Raw genomic sequence first — 18,575 nt, 5'->3', positions numbered from 1 at the left:
TTAGATTTTCCTAGTGGTGTTCGTATAAAGTCGATTGTTAACAGGACAAGCGGTTTTCTCTCAAGAGAGCAAACCTTAACACATCACAGCCCGAATTTGCTGGACTCAGGCTAAGTCTTAGTGTTGAAGGAGATTAATCGTGGTTATTTTATGTAAAGAGACAAAAAGAAAAAGTGTCAGTTTTTCAAAGAAAGACACGAGGTAAAAGTTGGGATGTTCACTGGAGTCTGTTCCTGCTCTAATTGGATTTCCAAGGATCCACTGAAGATATTCACACAAAGCTCATGCCAGCAATTATGATAAGTCTAACCTGCGACCTTAGATGGTCACTTTTGCTCTCCAATGAACTGATTGGACAGCGAAGGACTGTATGGGGATTGGCAGAACGGTCCACAACTAAATTCATAAACTTTAGATTCCATCAATGTAGTATTAAGCATGACCAGTTAATAATTCTTTTTCTGAAGCATTTTACTTTTAATTAGCCTCAGTGATTAGTGTAGGTTTTATGTCCCTCCATTGATCCTTCTGTTGTCTTCCACTGAAACATGCATAAGTCGACACTAGGAGGTGCTAGAGTGCCTGCCTTGTTTTCTGTGGACAAAATAAGTGCCCTTCTGAAATCTTTTATTTTATTAAAATATTCTGTCCCATGTATCTATCTTAATTGACTTTTTATTTTGGCTTATTTACCTAAAACTAACCATAGATACTTTTTTCATTTCTTTTTTTTTTTTTTTGTTTTACTGAATTTTACATTTTCATAAAACTAATTGTAATAAGTTGTATTAGTGACTCCTTATGTGAGATACCACTATTTTTTTTAAGTTTTATTTTTTTCCAAAGTAAGTTATGGATTGCTAACTAGCATGCAGATCAATGGCTTTCATGGTGTTTAAAATTGTACAATTTAATTTCATAATGTATCTTTTTTTATTGTGGTGCGTGAATGGATATTATTTAAATTCTACATAACCTTACATTAAAATAAAACATACAGGGAATGTAAATATTTCTAATAAAATTTTTTATATATTGTTTAAATAAATAAAAAATCACTTTGTTATTACTCTATTTTATCATTGTAAATTAATTTATTATTCTTAATTCACTTAATTTCCTTTATAGAAAGTTTTCAATGAAAATCTATCTTTCATGAATAATAAATGTAAATGTAAATATTCATGTTTATAGGGCAATTCATTTACCCTATCAACAGACAATGAATAAATAAATTGTCTGTTTATTCATTGGTATTTTCTGCTTTAATATATTAAGTTGTTTATTTTTTTAATGAAATTCAGTTTTATTGTTTGTTGTGTTCCTTAACAAACACAATGTTGTAAAAATGTCACTACTGTCACAATTTTTTTTTATTATGTCATTTCTTCATTAACAGATATAATTACATTATATAACAGCTTGCTACAATAACAATATCTGCGTTTATGCCACTTTTGCATTGTTAGCGTCATGCTAAATGCTAATTGAAAATTAATAAATTTTATGCAGAAGGTCTGATAAATTCATAACCATCATAAAGTCTAAAATGCTGTTTTAGTCAATTAAGAAATTAAGAAGTCACAAATAGAAAAAAATAGAAGAGAGACAATTTTCCTAGTTAATTTGGACCCAAAAAATGAAATAAAAAAAAAAAAACATGGTTCCCCATCTTTTGAACTGATGTGTTTTGATTATTTGGGGTCATAGAGCAGCAGCGAGCACTTTGTTGCAGCAATGAGGGCGAGTCTGACACAACTGAGGGGCTGGGAGAGAGGGAGCAGGAGGGGAAGAGTAGGGAAGAGTGGGAGGAGGAGAATAAAGTAGGAGGAGAGGTGGGAGAAAAGCAGTCAGGAGGCAAACCCCACGCTGTCGCTGTGTTTTCGGGAGGAGAGCTTGGAAGCGCCTACACCTCTCTTTCTGCCTCTCTCTCTCTCTGGTCCTCTGGAGTCTCGGCTCTTTTTTCCCTTGTCTTTTTTTATAGCTCTTCGATCTTGACTATAAAAAGGTTCCTGCAGCTCCAGTGTTACTGCCAGCTGATGGTCAGAGAGTTTTCTGCTGCAGCTGTGCCTGGATTCAAATGGTCATGGTCAAAGAAAAAGGTACCTCTACACATATGTGTGTGTTTTTATGCCATTTGTTTTGCTTGTCATGCTTGCTGTTGATGCTGTCGGTGCTCACACAGATTTGCAGCACTACCTCTGACTTAACTGAGGTTGAACTTGATTGATTTCATCTGATTGTGCTGGGCATTTTTATGGGTTTCTTTGTAGGGGAGAGGGGACTGTATGTGCTTGAACCGCTGATGATGACTGTCATAGCGTTACATGTAAAGCCTTAACACAGCAACATATCCCCTCAGAGTAGCTGACTTGAACATGCTACGCCCTTTTAGCTGCCGCTTGGCTTCGAGTCTGGCAGAGTCAAGCTTTATGTTGATGCATAATGGAACAAAGCATCTGAGGAGCTTCATGCTAACTGATGAGACCCTGGAGCCATGATGCGATTCTTCTTGGTTTGGCCAGGTCCTCTTTGTGTGGAAGAAAACATTATGAGATGAAAAGTGGAGCACCAGTGTTGAGAGGCACACTGCGCAGAGCTACAAACCTGCACTCTCTCTCTCTCTCTCTCTCTCTCTCTCTCTCTCTTCTCTCTCTCTCTCTCTCTCTGTCTGCAGCCGTTGTCATGGTAACCCTCTAAAAGGTACACTCCATTGTTGTCATCCGTGGCCCCATTCATGGTGTCCCGTTAAAAAAAAAAGAGAGAGATGATTGTTCCTGTCCATAAACCGAGGTCAGCCAGCTGTGCGGGATGAATTAGGTGAAGTCAGGAGGGGCCATCGTTCAGAGTTGCCACATATCGCCTGCAGTTTAGCAGGATGTGTGGTCCAGAGGTGGACTATTGTTGTCAGAATGAGTCACAAGCAAGCAATGTAGAGTATTTTTGTTGCGAAGAAATCTTGTGCTTAAAATGCTCCTAAATTGAAGTAGCAGAGACAGTTAGTTGCTTACCCAACTGGAAATTGATGGAAAAGTTATTAGGTCACAATAAGAAGCGACTGTACTAACAGGGATCTTATCCAATCCATCCCTAAGTGTATTTGGATTTTGTGAAGGTTCTGACCACTGTACAAACATTTGCCCTGGATTCACAGAGAAGTTTTACAGTTATATTTAAAAAAAAAAAAAACTTAAAAAATCAACCCTTGAGTTTTGAGTCTGGAAATGATCTAAATTTAAACATGCGTAGGAACCCTGGATTCAGTCCAAATCTGAGTTTGTTTGCTATATTTTTATGCTTCTTATTTTGGTCCTAATTTTTGTGAACACATTTTGCTCAAAATCCATAAAAGATGCTGTAAAATTTATGTAAGCCCTCTAAGAATTTATATTTGCCCCCACCAACATCATAAAATGGGGTTGCAGATATTTTTGACAGATTTTATTGAGTAAGTCTGTTTATGCATGTGACCGCGCACTGACGGCTGGAGGCGGTGTCCAGCTCTGAATCTGGTCCCTTCATGTGGGTCTGACTGGCCACAAAGAAACGGCCCTTGCGGTTGAGCTCTGATGCTGGCAGAACTTCTGTAACCTCTGGGTCCCACATGTTCCCTTTCCCAGACTCCCTCTGGACATTTTTCATAGTTGTGTGCAGCCACTTTATCTGGACATTGTTGCGATTTGTTGCTAGAAAGAGGTCTTCATTTAGAGAGCTGCTCCTCTCTAAATGGTTGTCACGAGTACAACCAACTCTTAAAATGAGACAGTTGCACAGTATCTGGTAGATGAGAACAAGATGTGATTTTAGCAATAATTTGTGGGAAAAAACTGTAAACCTCAAGGATTCCTTATTCATTTTGACAGAGATGAAACGTTTCACAAACCACAAACTATGTTTTGAAGAATTTGTAAACAGTGTAGGACAATTCAGTCCATGTTTGACAACATGCTAAACAGGCAATTAGCTTATGTTTCTTCATTAGAAAAGATAAGACAAACATAAAACATTATGAGTAGCCATCTTTCAGAGTAATAGACATTAATTTAACAAACAGGCAATAAAATGTAAGCTGTGTGTCAAACCTTTTAGTACAAGAAATAGTGTAAAAAAGCTAGCTAGCTACTCCAGTTATCTATCTTCATTAGCTAGCTACTCCAGTTAGCTACCCTCACTAGCTAGCTTCTCCAGTTAGCTAGCATTTTCTAGCTTTACTTGATCTAAATAAAAACTTTATTCCAACTGGCTTCTGTTTTTATCCCCCAAACAAATAAATTACTTTACCTTATCAAGACTGACTATGGTTTCACTATAATTTGACTGTAGTCCATACATTGAACATGTCAATGCTATAAATTGACATGTTCTATAGTTCAAATTGAACAGTGTAGGATTTATTCATCCTACTCTGTTCAGTTTTATCCAGGTTAAGTTTAATCAGTCTATGTTTTAGACTGTTAACCAAAAAAAATCAGATCAAGTTCAGGCATCAAAAACTTTGAAATAGCCATTTTTATATTAGGAGCTAATAGCATAAATAATGTTCTACTGTCGTGAGTAATAAACCCTTTGGCACAAAACCTATTTTAAAACTGGTGGAGTCTTCTTCAGTGCTTTTGTAACTGAGTGTTACCGACGCAACAGTGTGATTTCACAAGACTAGATTAGAAATATTGTGATGTTATAATGTTATTACACCCCTGTATCTAACCTATTTTTAAACTCAAAAACTAATATGCTCCTCAAATTCTTTCACCATATTTATTACGCAAGACTATGTACAACATTAAAATCCTTTTTTCTTGACCTAAACTCCACACATTCATTATATGAATGTGACATTTTCCTTTTCAAGTGTAGCTGTCTCCTCTGATTTTTATTTTTGCAGAGGACTGCAGACGACTGCAGTGGTGCCTCATCTTTGAAGCTTGCCTGTGCCTACACCCTGAAAAAGGAGCTAAACTCCTTTTCACAGGCAGCAATGTAACACAGTGTTTGTACAGCTGGCAAACAGCACTGGAATATACAGATGAGATAAGTGTTCTGTCATAGCGAGTCCGAACCCAACAAACTATAAACAACCGGAGTCACATGAAAGAAATGCGGTCTGATCTCTTAGGATTGAGTTTTTTCTTGTACAAAAGTGTGTTTTCTACCACTGGACTTTTTATACTTACCATATATAAATTTGTACTCAACTGGGAAAATCTTTGATTAAAATTAATTCTCTATATTCTATATATAGTATGCTGTAAATAGTAATATGACTGCAGGGAACAACAGCAGGAGTTTGCTCAGAGTATTTCTGGTTGGATGAGATGTATATGTTATAATTTATGTGAATCAACTCATCCAAACTGGGATCAGAACCACAATAAATTGGAATTGGATATATTACCACATATCAGATAATAATATACAAGTTCATTTAAATATAAATGTGAGATTTGAACATTTTGTGACTATTTGCCACCATAATTTATGGAAACACCCAATGACTGGGGCCCTCTGTTAGATATTAACAACTTTCCTTGTAATAGGTCATAGAAATTTACTTCCAATTTTCAATATAATAAAATAAATCTTCCTGGTGGGGACAAATTGAGAAATTAGTTGATACATAATTCCCTCTGATAAGATTTTATACCCAAAAATGAAGAAAAAGTTTAACTGGTCTGAACTACAAAGGGGTGTAAATGACCTACACTCTAATGACTTCCTTCTTGTAGATATTATTTGTTAGTCATGCAATCACATTTCCATGCAGTAGATTGTGAGTAGAATATACAATTATTGTTGTTGTCAAAGTGGGTAAGATTTTTTTAAAAATAAAGCACCGCACAGGATAGGTTGATGGACAAAAGTTCATACCTGAAAAAGTCAGATGTGAAATGTCCAAAACCTCACGTGATTGTACTATTTTTATACTATTTCTTAAAAACATATAGCCACATTTGCTTACAGCAGAGACTAGTAAATAAATTTGAACTGTAAACTGATGCATGATTGGTGACCTGCCCCATTGCAGATAGCTCTATTTTGCTCCTGAGAAAGCTGGGACTGAAATGACCAACATAGCAGAGGTAGAAAGGGGCGAAACTGCCAATAGTCTACATTGTGCAAGTCAACAAACAGCTTTTCACTGAGTGAGCTGGTCACAGAAAATACAACCAGACTATGGGGCCAATACAGGCTATTAAAGAGTCAAGGCCTTTATCAGCTTCTCTTTAATCGCGACTTCTGCAGTTCATGAAGCTGCTATTGTCTCCTCTCAGATAAATGGCTATAATAGAAGTCTTTCTCTCTGTTTAACAGTAAATTATTATGATTGTGTACCTGCTAGAGACTAAAATTCTGCACCGTTGAGCTCAACCGTAGAGAACAGGTCATTATTCAAGGCTAAGGTCCCAAAGGATTACTTATTAAGTGTTAGGGGGGGGATCTGCTGGAGGCTGATAGGGTCCCCCCTCCTCCTCCTACAGTTTCTGCCCAGTGTTTGAAGTGCTTTGTCTGGGATGTTGGTGGCAGAGCAGAAAGAAGAAGAGCCATACATATTCATGAAGGGGGAGGAGTTAAAGCTCCTTTTCAAATGTGGGTGATAAAAAGCTCCACCGCCCCTTTTAACCCCCCAAACATATCCATATACCCATGCTTGAAGAAATATTAATTGGATATCATGGTGGGATTTATTTGTGCCTCTTTGATGCTCATCTTAGCCCAGACTCCCTCCGGAATATTCCATCTGAGTGTTTAGACTGGTTGATTATAGGCGTAAAAACTCTGTTTGCCTCTGTTTTATTGTCTATGAAGTGGACACAGTTACCAAAATTATTGGCTAGTACAAAAGGAGTGGAGACAATTGCCTGTATCCCTCTCAATGTGTATTTGTTTTGGTCACAAACTCCTGAAAGCACACACTGACTGACGTACATTTGGAAGCTCTTATGTCTGCAATTTCAACAGTAACAAAGGAAAAGAGCAATTGAATATTTTATGAAGTCTTCTTGTTTTTCTGCCTTTTTGTTTTATGGAATTCCTCTTCTCCCGGTGCAATTTCCGAACTCTCTGCTTTTGCATTCCTCTGGACTCATGGCAGGAAATGAAGGCAACAAATTTTGAAGCCTCTTCAGCAAGTTCTGCACTCTTGTGTCAATAGCCACAATCCATTGGGCTGTACAATTGGAGTGGGGGTACTTGTTTCATAAAAATATACTGTCCTGAGGGGATTCAACACTTCCCTGCAAGCATCATTTGCAGTATTTATTGCTGCCAACACAGCGAGGCTCTGGTTAAATTGGTTGGGAGGCTGGGCTTTTGAGAGGACAGCCCTCTTTCTCTGGGCCCGTGTTAGTTATTCTTCCCTCAGTGGGACGGTTCTCTGGGTGTTCATTGTGTGTTCAGCCTCAGATTTATCACTTTATCCGGTGTCGATGAAGCAGGACAGATAACTCCGTCAGCAGAGCCAACACATTCAGACCAGAAACAGGAATGTGAGCCGTGCTTCTTCCTAACTTATTCACAAACTGTTATATAAATTTGAGCAAATGAAGCACCACTTTGCCTGTATCACAAGAACCACTAGAGATCTAGTAATAGATTCATTTCTAAATCCATATTTTAAAACGTATGTCCTCAAATTTATGGCCTTGTAGTATAATAAGAGCAACAAAATCTCACAGAGAGTCAATAATGACTTGATCAATTTCAGTTCTCTGAGAAAGATTAACAATGCATTTCATAGATATGTTCAACTCTTAATGAAATAAATGAAAACATAATCTCTACCATCTGTTTTAATGTTTATCTCTGGCTTGAAAAGCTCAAATTTAATTTAAACTCCTCAGCAAATAGGATCCCGACATTTGTCTTGGATTCTCATCAACCTGTTATGATGTCAGCTCCTTTTTTTCTTGTCCATACAGAAATGCTTAAAATAGAGAGAACCAAAAAAGAAAAGAAAAAAATTCAACACTGCCCTAGATTTTTTCAACACTGGATAAATAATAGTATTACATGAAATGTTCGACTCACCAGCGAAGTGGCTCTTGCAAAAGAAAAGGCTTTTCACTATAAAACCTCTAAAGGGCATTCAAGTTGAAGAAACAGTCAATTACCCAACTATTAGAAGAAAAACTGACATCTTATTGCTTGATTTAGAAGACCAAAGCTAGAAGGAAAAGGGAAATGAGTACTGAAAATAAATTTGACTTACACCCAGTTATATGTTTTCTTGTGTGAAATTCCAATAATGTCAAATGTTTTGGCATAATTAGTTCTAAAAGAAAGCAAAACGCTATTTAGTTAGATACCGAACCCGCCCACTTGTCCTCTTTAGCCCTCTTCTTCACATATTTGCTTTCAGTGGACTAGAGAAGTTTCTAGAAAATTACTTAAAATACTCAGTTTTTATAAACCCCAATTTCACAGTTCCTGATTATTTCACCTCATTGTCCTTTTGCAGTTTCAGTCTTTTGTTTTTGTTTTTCTCCACACTGATTATTTTTCATATGAGTGATTCAGACAATCCTTTCATCATCTTTGCTATTTAGTACCTTTATATTATCTACTGCAGGATGTTTTATAAATATTTTCACACTAATCAAGTGAACATTTACTACTTAAAGTAACTTTTTATACCATACTCACAGTCTGCTGCAAGGAAATATGGTTATATGACTGATAAATGATATCTAGCAACATTTGCAGTTTAGGTCCTTCCTTTTAACTTATAACATGGGAAGAATGTCTTGTTCTAAGTGAAATCATCTGTCAATGGAACAAGTATTTTTTTTTAAAATCAATATTAAGGACTTTTTTACTTAAAACAAATCCAGATATCTTCCTGTAAAGTTACTTGTAAGTTACTTTTGCCTTATTTCTTTGACCTGTGGACCCGATCCACAGGTCAAAGAAAGTGACCTGTGGATCGGGTCTATAAATGGTTAGATTAGACATTTTTCCACAGTGCAGTCACCCAGATGGTCTGTGCTTTGTTCATGGAGGTGTGATGTGACACACAGAGCTGCAGACACTCGATTCAGTGTCACAGCAGTTTGGTTCACCCAAAGATGACTCATTGTCCTGCTGAGTGTAATCACATCAGAGACACCAGAGACACAGGTCCTCCCAACTGTAACCTGCCTTCCTTCTCATCTCCCTCCTGAGGATTTGTCTTCTTCTTTCTCCGTTTTTCATTAGCTCACAACTGCTCTCATTCCTAATTGAGAATAGATTACTCTCGCAACTGTAATTTTGCCTGTAAGAATTTACTTGCAACTTCTTAGCAGTGAGTTATTCCATTGCAATCAAACCAGGAAGCCACTGCAGCTGTAAAGGTGGGATGCAGGCTGAGGCGAGGCCTGGCAATCAATGATCCAGGGTAATGTCTCCCTTTGGTTAGACCATCGATTGTTCATGATGCTATTTCTGTCCTTTTACTGGTGTCTTATTTTAGCTTTTCAGACTAATGATTCATTGCAGAGCGGAAAGAGCAAAGATCCTTTGATGTGTGTTTTCATGTTGCAAGCCTCTGTTGGTGTGTTGTCAGCTTTGAAATATACAGTAGAGATAGAAAATAAAGGGATGAGTGAAAGAAGCTGCCTAGTTAAATTTCTTTGAAAATGAAATAATCTGCTGGTTTCAGGCCACTGATATGCTTTGTGCAGTGCGGCACTGCAGCAGGAGTCGCACACTGTGAAGGGGGATTAGTGCCTGTCTGTGTCAGGGACCACCAAACTTTTTATGGGGTGGGACAACAAGCTAACATACCACTGATATAAAGAAAATAGCTACCAGTGCTGTCTGCGAATATGAATCAATCTAGCAATAGTGTAAAAAGACTATAGTGATGTCAATACTGGAACCTCTTATTTAATTCCATATCATGAAAGCAGAGATGCATCAAAAATGCTTCATATTAGTTGTTTTTGTCAACCTTTGACTTGCTAATACAGATATAATCAGATTTTCTTGCAGCTTGCTGAATTAGTTTTTTATTCTCAGATCATCATCAGTAAAGTGTATTAATAAATGCCACAAAGATATAATGCAAATCAGTGTTTTATTTTCTCATTTTAGTTATTCTTCCTCTTTATTCTCATTTCCCTTTTAGCCTTGCCTTATTTTCTTGCTGTACAAATGCTAAGTAAAAAATTTTAAATCTGGATTTTCTCCTTTAAAAACAGAGGAAGACATAAGAACAGTTTTTTTTCTAGCTTTCCTGCCATGAGCGGCCATTCATTATTTATGTAAGGAGCAGATGTGATGTCATGCTGCATGAGTTTGAGAGGAGTTGCTGAGAAACAGGGTTTCTATGATATTTTAAAACAAAGACAAGGTTATGGATTTGATTTAAAAAACTGTCTGTAGATGCTGTATTTTCAGTGATTGTAGTTAGCATCGCAGAAGTATTTAGGTTTATCAACTGGGAGAATAAACCTCAATCTCAGAAATCTCAGTGGTTTCTTCCCTCTGAGATTTCTAAAAAATTTTCCAAACATTTCCAGATCAGGAATCTGATCCTGGATAAAGAAGAAGTTGATGGATGGATGGAACTGGCTCCATATGAGTTTTAACACATAAAAAAGAAATGAATCATTGCTTCGCAAGAATATAATGGCACAAAAAAGTTAGCAAATCCCATTGGTTTTCTCAAATTAAAAGCAGCTTTTTTCTTGCAGTTTCCTTTGCTTTCTTTCTTTTGTCATCTTCCTTTTTGTTATCTTATGCTTTCATATTATCTGTCGAAATCTGGATCATAACCAGTTTCTTGATGCTGCCTATGTTTCTGTCACAAGTTGCAGGTTTTTCTTAGACTCATGTAATTACAGGATTTGCTCTTGTTTTAACTTTTTGTGCTGAACTCTATTTCTGCTCCCAGCACTGTATACCTTTCTACTCTTAATTATCTGAGATGTTTGCTCTTTAAAAACATGGGAAGCTAATCATGAACGGTAATGGGTCATAAATATAACTGATGCTTTCCGTTCAGGGTGAAAGTACTTTAATTTAAATAGTGGAAACGACTTTATCAATACCTTTTTATAGTGTAATTTCCAAAGCTTTGCTCTCCTTTTGCAATTTGACTCGTCCTCCATTGATCAAGACACTCTATGTTTGGGTTATCTCTAGAGAGTCTGTCTGGCCAAAAACCCAGAGTTGCTCTGTCCCACTCACTTTTTTTTTTACTCTGACAAGCTCTGAGAATTTGGATTCAGTTCCTTCTCAGATGAACAAGGTCACATTAACAGAGCCAGTAGAAACGCTTATTTTTCCATCTTCTTCAGTGTCTCATACACCGGACACACACCACCACTCCAGCGAGAAGCCCCTGATTCAGTGCTACAAGTGCGGGGAGCCATGCAAGGGCGAGGTCCTCCGGGTGCAGAACAAACACTTTCACCTGAAATGTTTCACCTGTAAAGGTAAAACCCCCCCACACATTTTGTAACAGGAAATTATTATCACTAATGTACTGATTTGAGTAACTAATATTACATTTTTTGTGTTCATTTGAGGTTGCTTGTAAGATTGTCTCAGTCTTAACTCAGCTTTGAGAAACCTAATATTCCTCATGATGGATGAACATGTGGTCTCTCTACAATTCAAGAAATGAAACAGCTTGAACTTTTTTAATATATAAATGAAACTGTGGGAGTTGTGTGAAAATTTGTAGCTGAAGTGCTAATAGTAGATACTCACTACTCATGTAGCAGTCATATATTTTATATGATTGTATGGACTACGACGTTAATAGTAAGATGTGTGAAGAAGGTTACTACAGGTGAAATATATATTTGTTCACATTCAAAGTTGTATTAGAATAAGCAGAATGGGTCAGGATAAGAAACTACTCATATTTCTTGAACTCTTTCATATTTTGTATTGTTACAACCACAGATGATGTAATTTATTTGTATTTGAGATGAAAAAAATAGTGTAAGTATGAATTACAAAGAAATAGATAATTAAAACTTTAAAATAAATTTAAATGTATGGTGTGCATTTGATTAACCTCTGCCCCAGACTCAAATTGAATAAAGTCTTTTGCAGACTCTAAGAAATGTTCTCTTGTTTTTAGCTCCATTCATCTTCTCTAACCAGCCTTCCTGTACTTGATAAAGAAAATCATTCCCACAGCATGATATTTCCACCAATCTGGTATCCTCAGAGTGATGTGGAGTCTTAACTATATTCCACACTATTCAGATTATTATAAAGTTTATAGATGATACATGAGAAAATGTGAAAGAGGTCAAGTGTTATGAATGCTTTCACTGCACTGTGAAATTGTAACTTTTTAGCATTCCATAAGGTGAAATGAGGGCTCTTCACTTTTTACGTCTAATTAAGATGCCATCCAGACTTCAACATGTAATCATTATAATCCACCTGGGTTCAGCCCTATCACTGTACGCCTTTGGCATTCTGGCACATGCATAATGTAGGCTCACATTGCTAATCAGGCAGCCTTATTTTGACCTGAACTATCCCTGTCGAACCTTTGTTGTTAATCTGTGACTTAAACACTTGTTATAGAGTTAGCTTAGCTCACCATGGGCTCAAAATAACACTGTCCAATGCTGAGATTACTGCTAATTCTGTATTTTGGTCGGGGTTAATGATTCTCAAAAGGGACACCAGAACAGCTTTAATGGACACTGTCTTAGTCCTAGTTTTAACTTTATCCTCTGTTGCCCGACAAATCTATAGATGAGGCTGAAGCCACATCACCAACATGACACCGTTGGTTTCTTTCTCTTACTACATTTGACACACAAATTCAAGTTTCCCCTAAATCTTTTTCAGTTGAATTTCATGAATCTGTCTTATTGAGTTTACTATTTCTGTAGTGGTATGAGACTAATGAAAAGTGGAAACAGCTGGAGCTCAAAGTCTGAAGCCACCACGTCTCTGGCGCTGGTTTTCTTTTCGACTCAGTTATGTCAGTAATCTCATCATCTCTGGGCTCTAATGCAATTAAAGATGATTCCTTTCGTCACCCTCTGCATTCATCCTCAGGACTTAGTGTTGACCGTTTACATAAGAATGATATTTAACATTAAATAGTCCACAAAGGTTTTAAAATTACAGGCCTATAAATAAAGTGCATGGGTCATGATGGGAGCTTTTGTTGAACGTTCACAAATTTTCTGGCCAATAGAAAACTACTTGTTGAAAGTTTATTAAAAACCGAAAAGCTTTTTGCCAGCCACCAAAACCAAACCCCACCAAAGTCGTAGCTAAATGTGTAAGTTGTGGCGCAATTTATGTTACTTGTATATTTTAAAATGCTTATAATAAACTATTTTGAAATTTTATTTAATTGCTTGAATTCAACATTTTCCTAGATCAGAGCAAACAAGTTACTTGTTTTTACGAACTTGGAGCTGAATTCAAGGTCACATCACATTTCTCATTCTTCTTCATCTTTCACATAACATCTCTAGTTATTTTAGTCTTTCATGTTTTTGCAGACTACAAGGTTATATTTGAATTGAAGGAAACTTGTTGGAGACTAAAGATTTGGCACATTATTCAAAACCAGTCATCAGCAAAACAAATCAACATGGCTTTCCTGAGCTAAACTATTAGTTCATTTTGTTTTAGTTGTGCCCTTACAATCAAAGATGATCGAACACTTTTATGTTTTGCTTCCCACTGCATTACAGAAAGCAGTTAGATGTATTTTCCTGTGACCTTTTAGTCAGCAGCTATTTCACACACTGGGTGAGCCTCTCAACAAAGCCACTGGTGCGTGGAGAGGTTGGGTGGCTTTAATGAACGATATTGGCAAAGGACTAAATGAGAACAAATGTATGTGTCATGTACAGTGTGCGGCTGTGACCTCGCCCAGGGGGGCTTCTTCATGAAGAATGGGGATTATCTGTGCATGCTCGACTACCAACGCATGCACGGCACCCGCTGCAATGGGTGCGGGGACTTTGTCGAGGGAGAAGTCGTCACTGCCCTGGGCAAGACTTACCATCCTTCCTGCTTCGTCTGCACCATCTGCAAGTAAGGGGTCTGATAAAACCATGACTTGAACATCTCTGCAAACGTAACTTGGATTTCAGAAACATTTCTTATAGATTCCAGTTCAGTGAGAATCACATTATACACAGCCGGGGCATGTCTAGATTATTATTGTTTTTTTTTTTTATTAAGGGGTCAGACACGAGTGGCACGCGAAATTAAAATAAAATAACCACAAATAGGTTTTGCAATCTACAACTAAAAAAAGTCGAGTAAGTTCAATAAATTTCTATGTAAATGGATAAAATAAAATAACGCACACCTTTTAGTCAATGCAAACAATTAACCTATGTACACCACAAACTGACCGATAGAGGTGGAGGGTGTGGTCAGGCAGGGGGGCCAATCAGATTTCAAGGATAGCCAGTGACCACGCCCATGATGCACAGACTGATTTGTTGTGATGAACTAAGATGAGACTGGTGGGAATTCCAGTTGACAGCGTGCAGCAGCATGCCATGTCTCGTTGCTGTTCGTTGTCCGACTGAATGTCCTACTCAGGCGCTCAGTGTTGACACACATCTTTGTGAGAGAGCACTGCCATCTTCAGCCCTGCAACCCATAACTAATAAGCTGTAACACTTGCCACGGGGCAACAACACCATGTTGTTTCTTTGACTTTATGTCTAACAGACGACCGTTCCCGGCCGGAGACAGGGTGACCTTCAACGGAAAGGACTGCCTGTGTCAGTACTGCGTCGAGCCCACGTCTCCTGGACCGAAGGACATCCTGGGTTCTAGCAGTAAGTAGCTATTGTTTTGTTTTATCAAAATACAGGAAGGAAATTAGCTTGGCAAAAGCTCAGGTTTGGTTTCACTCAAGGCTGGGAAGCGTGGAGTAACTAGTGTGTTGCTCCATGACTTTTAATGCAGCTGCTTACCAGTCTTTTTACTGCTTTTCGGGGTATTACAAATTATTTACATGTCAAAATCATGTAAATATTAACTAACATTTTATTTAAAAACATGATTTTACTAATTTCCAGAGAATATGTTAGAGAATTTCGAAATATTCTACAGATAAATCATTTTAGACAGTTTTTCAAAAATATTCCCACAAATTTGTATATATTTTGTTAAGGTAGTGGTGGGTTTTTATGAAGTTAAAGAAAAAAGGATATTGGTTTTCCCAATTTCAGCAACCATTGGTAAAGACTTTGGTGAAAAAAAAAAACCTAAATGACCCAACATAAAACACAACAAATGATAAGACACTTTTATATTTTAGATGCCTAATTCTGAAGTTTTCAATCGTATAGTTGTCTGCAGATGTAGAGGTGTTATTTTTCTGGAAAGTGAACCTTCACTCTAGTGTCTATTCTTTTCCTGGCTCTCACAGGTTTTCTTCTGAAATGTCCCCACATTAACCTTCCTGCAGAAAAAAAGCATCCCAAAGCATGATGCAGCCACCACCATTTGTCGCAGTGGTGACATTCTACTCTCAGTGAAGCATATTTTTAGTTTTCTGCCAGGTGTAATGTTTTACACGAACTGTTAAATCATGGACTCGTCTGACTAGAGCTCCTGCTTCCACATGTCTACTGTGTCTCCTTCATGGCCAGTGGTAAATTGCAAATAGGTTTGTACTTTTTAAGCAATTGCTAATCATAATTAATCACAATTTCTTCCTGACCAAATTTCTTCCTTGAAGACGATGGTTCCCCACTTTCCTTCCATTTTTGATAATGCATTTAATAGTTCTCAACCCAATTTTAGTCTGCATTGCCATCTTTTTAGATGTTTTCTCTGATGGACGCCAATGATTTCACCTTCTTAGACAGACTAACATATTCTCCACAATCAGGATGGTTTTTTTTTAACAAAGCTGTTTAAGAAGTGAGAAGCTACTCTTTATCAGTAAGGGTTCAATAAGTTGTTACCAGCTGTAAGATGACATATAGTAATTATCTAACAGAGAGGAAATCACAAAATGTGGAACAGTTTAAAGGGCATCGATATTTTAAGAGGCAATACAAATACAAAGGAGCATGAAATGATTACAATTTTTAATCACAATTAACTGCAGGACTTTATGCAATTAAAAGGGATTAACCCCCATTCATTCACAAATTAAAAAGACGTTTTAGGAAGTTGAGGATTTTGTCTACACAAATGTGATTAAATTACTCGTTATCTCTAATTTGATGTCCAGATGGTTTTGGAATAATTGCTATTGGTTGTTCACTGTGTTCATTATCATAGGAATAAAAATTAAAACCCATATGATGAAGTCATAACATTCCCTTTTTGCAATACTTACTAGAGTAATAAACTGAAATATTTTTGTAAATATTTCAGTTTATTTGTAAAAAATAAAAAGGGTAAAACATATAAGGTGATTACTTTGTATAGTCACTATAGACAACTTTCTTGAAAGTTTAAAATGGTGTAATTTTCACTACAATCTGCAGTCATAAGCTGTTTACTCAGGCAATAAAAGCCCAACTAAAGCTAAATGTTAAACAGATGTAAAGGAATTTTTTCCAATCCGTGTAATATCCCAGAAAGTCTCCATAAAACCAAAGGAATGAGAGGAATGACAGAGGTCCACCTTTTGAAGGGGATCCTCCAGCTCTCTCTCTGCACAGCTCTTCTTTGTGTATAACACGAAGACTGGCATTGCTAAATAATTCATGCCCATGCATTTCCTTCCCTCTGGAGCAGGGAATGCGTTGCCCTGAAATACCCCTCCTCTTCCAGCTTCTCATCCTCTCCCTCCTGCTTGCCTCTCCCACCCCTGCTGGTCTCTCTGCTTGCGTTTGAAGAGCTTTTAGACAAGGTCACCTATAAATAAGGCATGCTGATTCTACTCGCGTCATCATCACAGCCTTGCTATGCCTTACAAAGTTATCCTCTGTGCTTACAGTTGGCTCTGAGTTGTTCTATTTATTAAAAAAGAGATGGCAACCAACATTTTGCACTCGCACTCCCTCAAAATCCCACTTGGATATGGATGAAGCTTTCAGTCCTGAGTGTTGATGAGAAGGAACAACTGTTAGACCGCTGCTAATTGCACTCTATCACCATCTAATGTCTCCAGTCAGAATTGACATGCTTGATTAGTTTTTCTGCTTGTGGAGGCATGTTTTTACTTGAATCCAACTTTTGTTTCTGGCACTGTCAATATATTTTATAATTCAACCAAAATATTGCTCACTTAGTTAGAATATAGTTTTATTTATTTTATTACTTGAATTCATTTTTAAAACTGTGACTTATCACACACAGAATTATATATTTTAAGTGTTTTGAAAAATATAGCTTAGTAAAATATGAAATTCAGCAACACAGAAATTAAGCCAATTTCCCAGCCTAAAACGCGCAAGCATACCATCTTCATTAAAGCACATTTTGGTACGTTTGGCATCGTGTGCTGGTGTCAAGTCCTGCTGGAGAATGATATCAACATTTCCATTGTCTGTAGAAGGGGAAGTTTTGAAGTAGATGACCACATTGACTTTGAAATTTATTAAAACTGTGGACCAACACCAGCCGATGTCTTTGCTCCCTAAATCATCGCTAATTTGTTGAGCAAGGAGGTGGTTTTCCTTCCAGCCGACCTTCCATTAACATGCCTGGATGCAGCGTTTAGTGAACAACCAGTGACCCATTGGTGATTCAACCTCCTTGTGGAGGGTGACTGCCTATGGGACACCTGTCAGTCTTCTTCATGACTGGCATGGGCATCAGACTAATGGATAAAAATAAAAAAAAGTATTCCATTCATGTAATATTCTTCCTGTCTGATCAACTGAATTTATTAGCTGCAAAATGAACAAAAAAAGAACACTTGACATAGATAATTGTATAAAATGTGCAAAATAGCTACGTAATAACTGAGTTTTACTTTTTATTGGCATTATTGACAGCAATTAACCTTTTTGTATTGCACCTAACCACACTTTTTACTCCTTATGCCTTCCCAGATTGCTCAGGATGTGGTCGCGACATCAAGAACGGTCAGGCTCTTCTGGCGTTGGACAGACAGTGGCATCTGGGCTGCTTTAAGTGTAAGGCCTGTGGCAAAGTGCTGACTGGGGAGTACATCAGCAAGTAAGCAGCTGCTCTCTCAACACGCCTCCTGCTCAGATCCAGCCGTGTATTGTGACAGTATGTCTGGATCCTGGATTGGATTTGTCTCGCTCCTCTTTATAGGGATGGCGCCCCCTACTGCGAGAAGGACTACCAGATCCATTTTGGAGTTCAGTGTGAGGCGTGTCATCAGTTCATCACGGGGAAGGTGTTAGAGGTAAGAAACTGCACACGGAGCACACCCTGCATACCGCTGATAGGCTCCATACAAAAGGAAGATGTGTCCCTTTGCACTCTCTGTGCAGCCATCTATCATGCTTCTGGGACCAAATTATTAACCTCATTTTACTCCTATGTGACCCTGCCTAAGGTAAGAATATGAAGGAACATAATGTTGTTAGGAATATGCATATGCATTTACATGTTTTGCACTGAAAAAGATGTAGAATTTGCATATATTAAGCTGCTCCGCTTCCAGTATAAATTCTTGCACAGAGCAGAATTGTGAAATG

The 18,575-nt window shown here is 37.5% G+C and overlaps 1 protein-coding gene across 12 annotated transcripts in view; it reads left to right on the top strand.

Moving 5' to 3' along the window:
- LOC129359974 (actin-binding LIM protein 1-like) overlaps positions 1–18,575 on the top strand; it is a 41,385-nt gene that overhangs the window by 6,481 nt on the left and 16,329 nt on the right. For 10 of the 12 annotated variants that reach the window (XR_008605974.1, XM_055029995.1, XM_055029994.1 and 7 more), the window contains exons 2-6: positions 11,283–11,420; positions 13,830–14,013; positions 14,665–14,774; positions 17,958–18,084; positions 18,187–18,280. Coding sequence is in view for 11 of the 12 variants with exons in the window: in XM_055029995.1 (XP_054885970.1) it covers positions 11,283–11,420; positions 13,830–14,013; positions 14,665–14,774; positions 17,958–18,084; positions 18,187–18,280 (653 nt within the window). In the remaining variant the exon portion in view is untranslated. Of the gene's footprint in view, positions 1–1,614; positions 2,103–11,282; positions 11,421–13,829; positions 14,014–14,664; positions 14,775–17,957; positions 18,085–18,186; positions 18,281–18,575 lie in introns of those variants that run through there. The other 2 variants (XM_055029989.1, XM_055029992.1) reach the window with 2 other exon arrangements.

Source organism: Poeciliopsis prolifica, unplaced genomic scaffold (assembly GCF_027474105.1).
Source record: "Poeciliopsis prolifica strain line A6 unplaced genomic scaffold, Auburn_PproV2 SCAFFOLD005, whole genome shotgun sequence".
NCBI classification, from domain to species: Eukaryota; Metazoa; Chordata; class Actinopteri; order Cyprinodontiformes; family Poeciliidae; genus Poeciliopsis; species Poeciliopsis prolifica.
The sequence above is the reverse complement of the archived record's forward strand: the minus strand, read 5'-3'. Positions and strand labels throughout refer to the sequence as shown.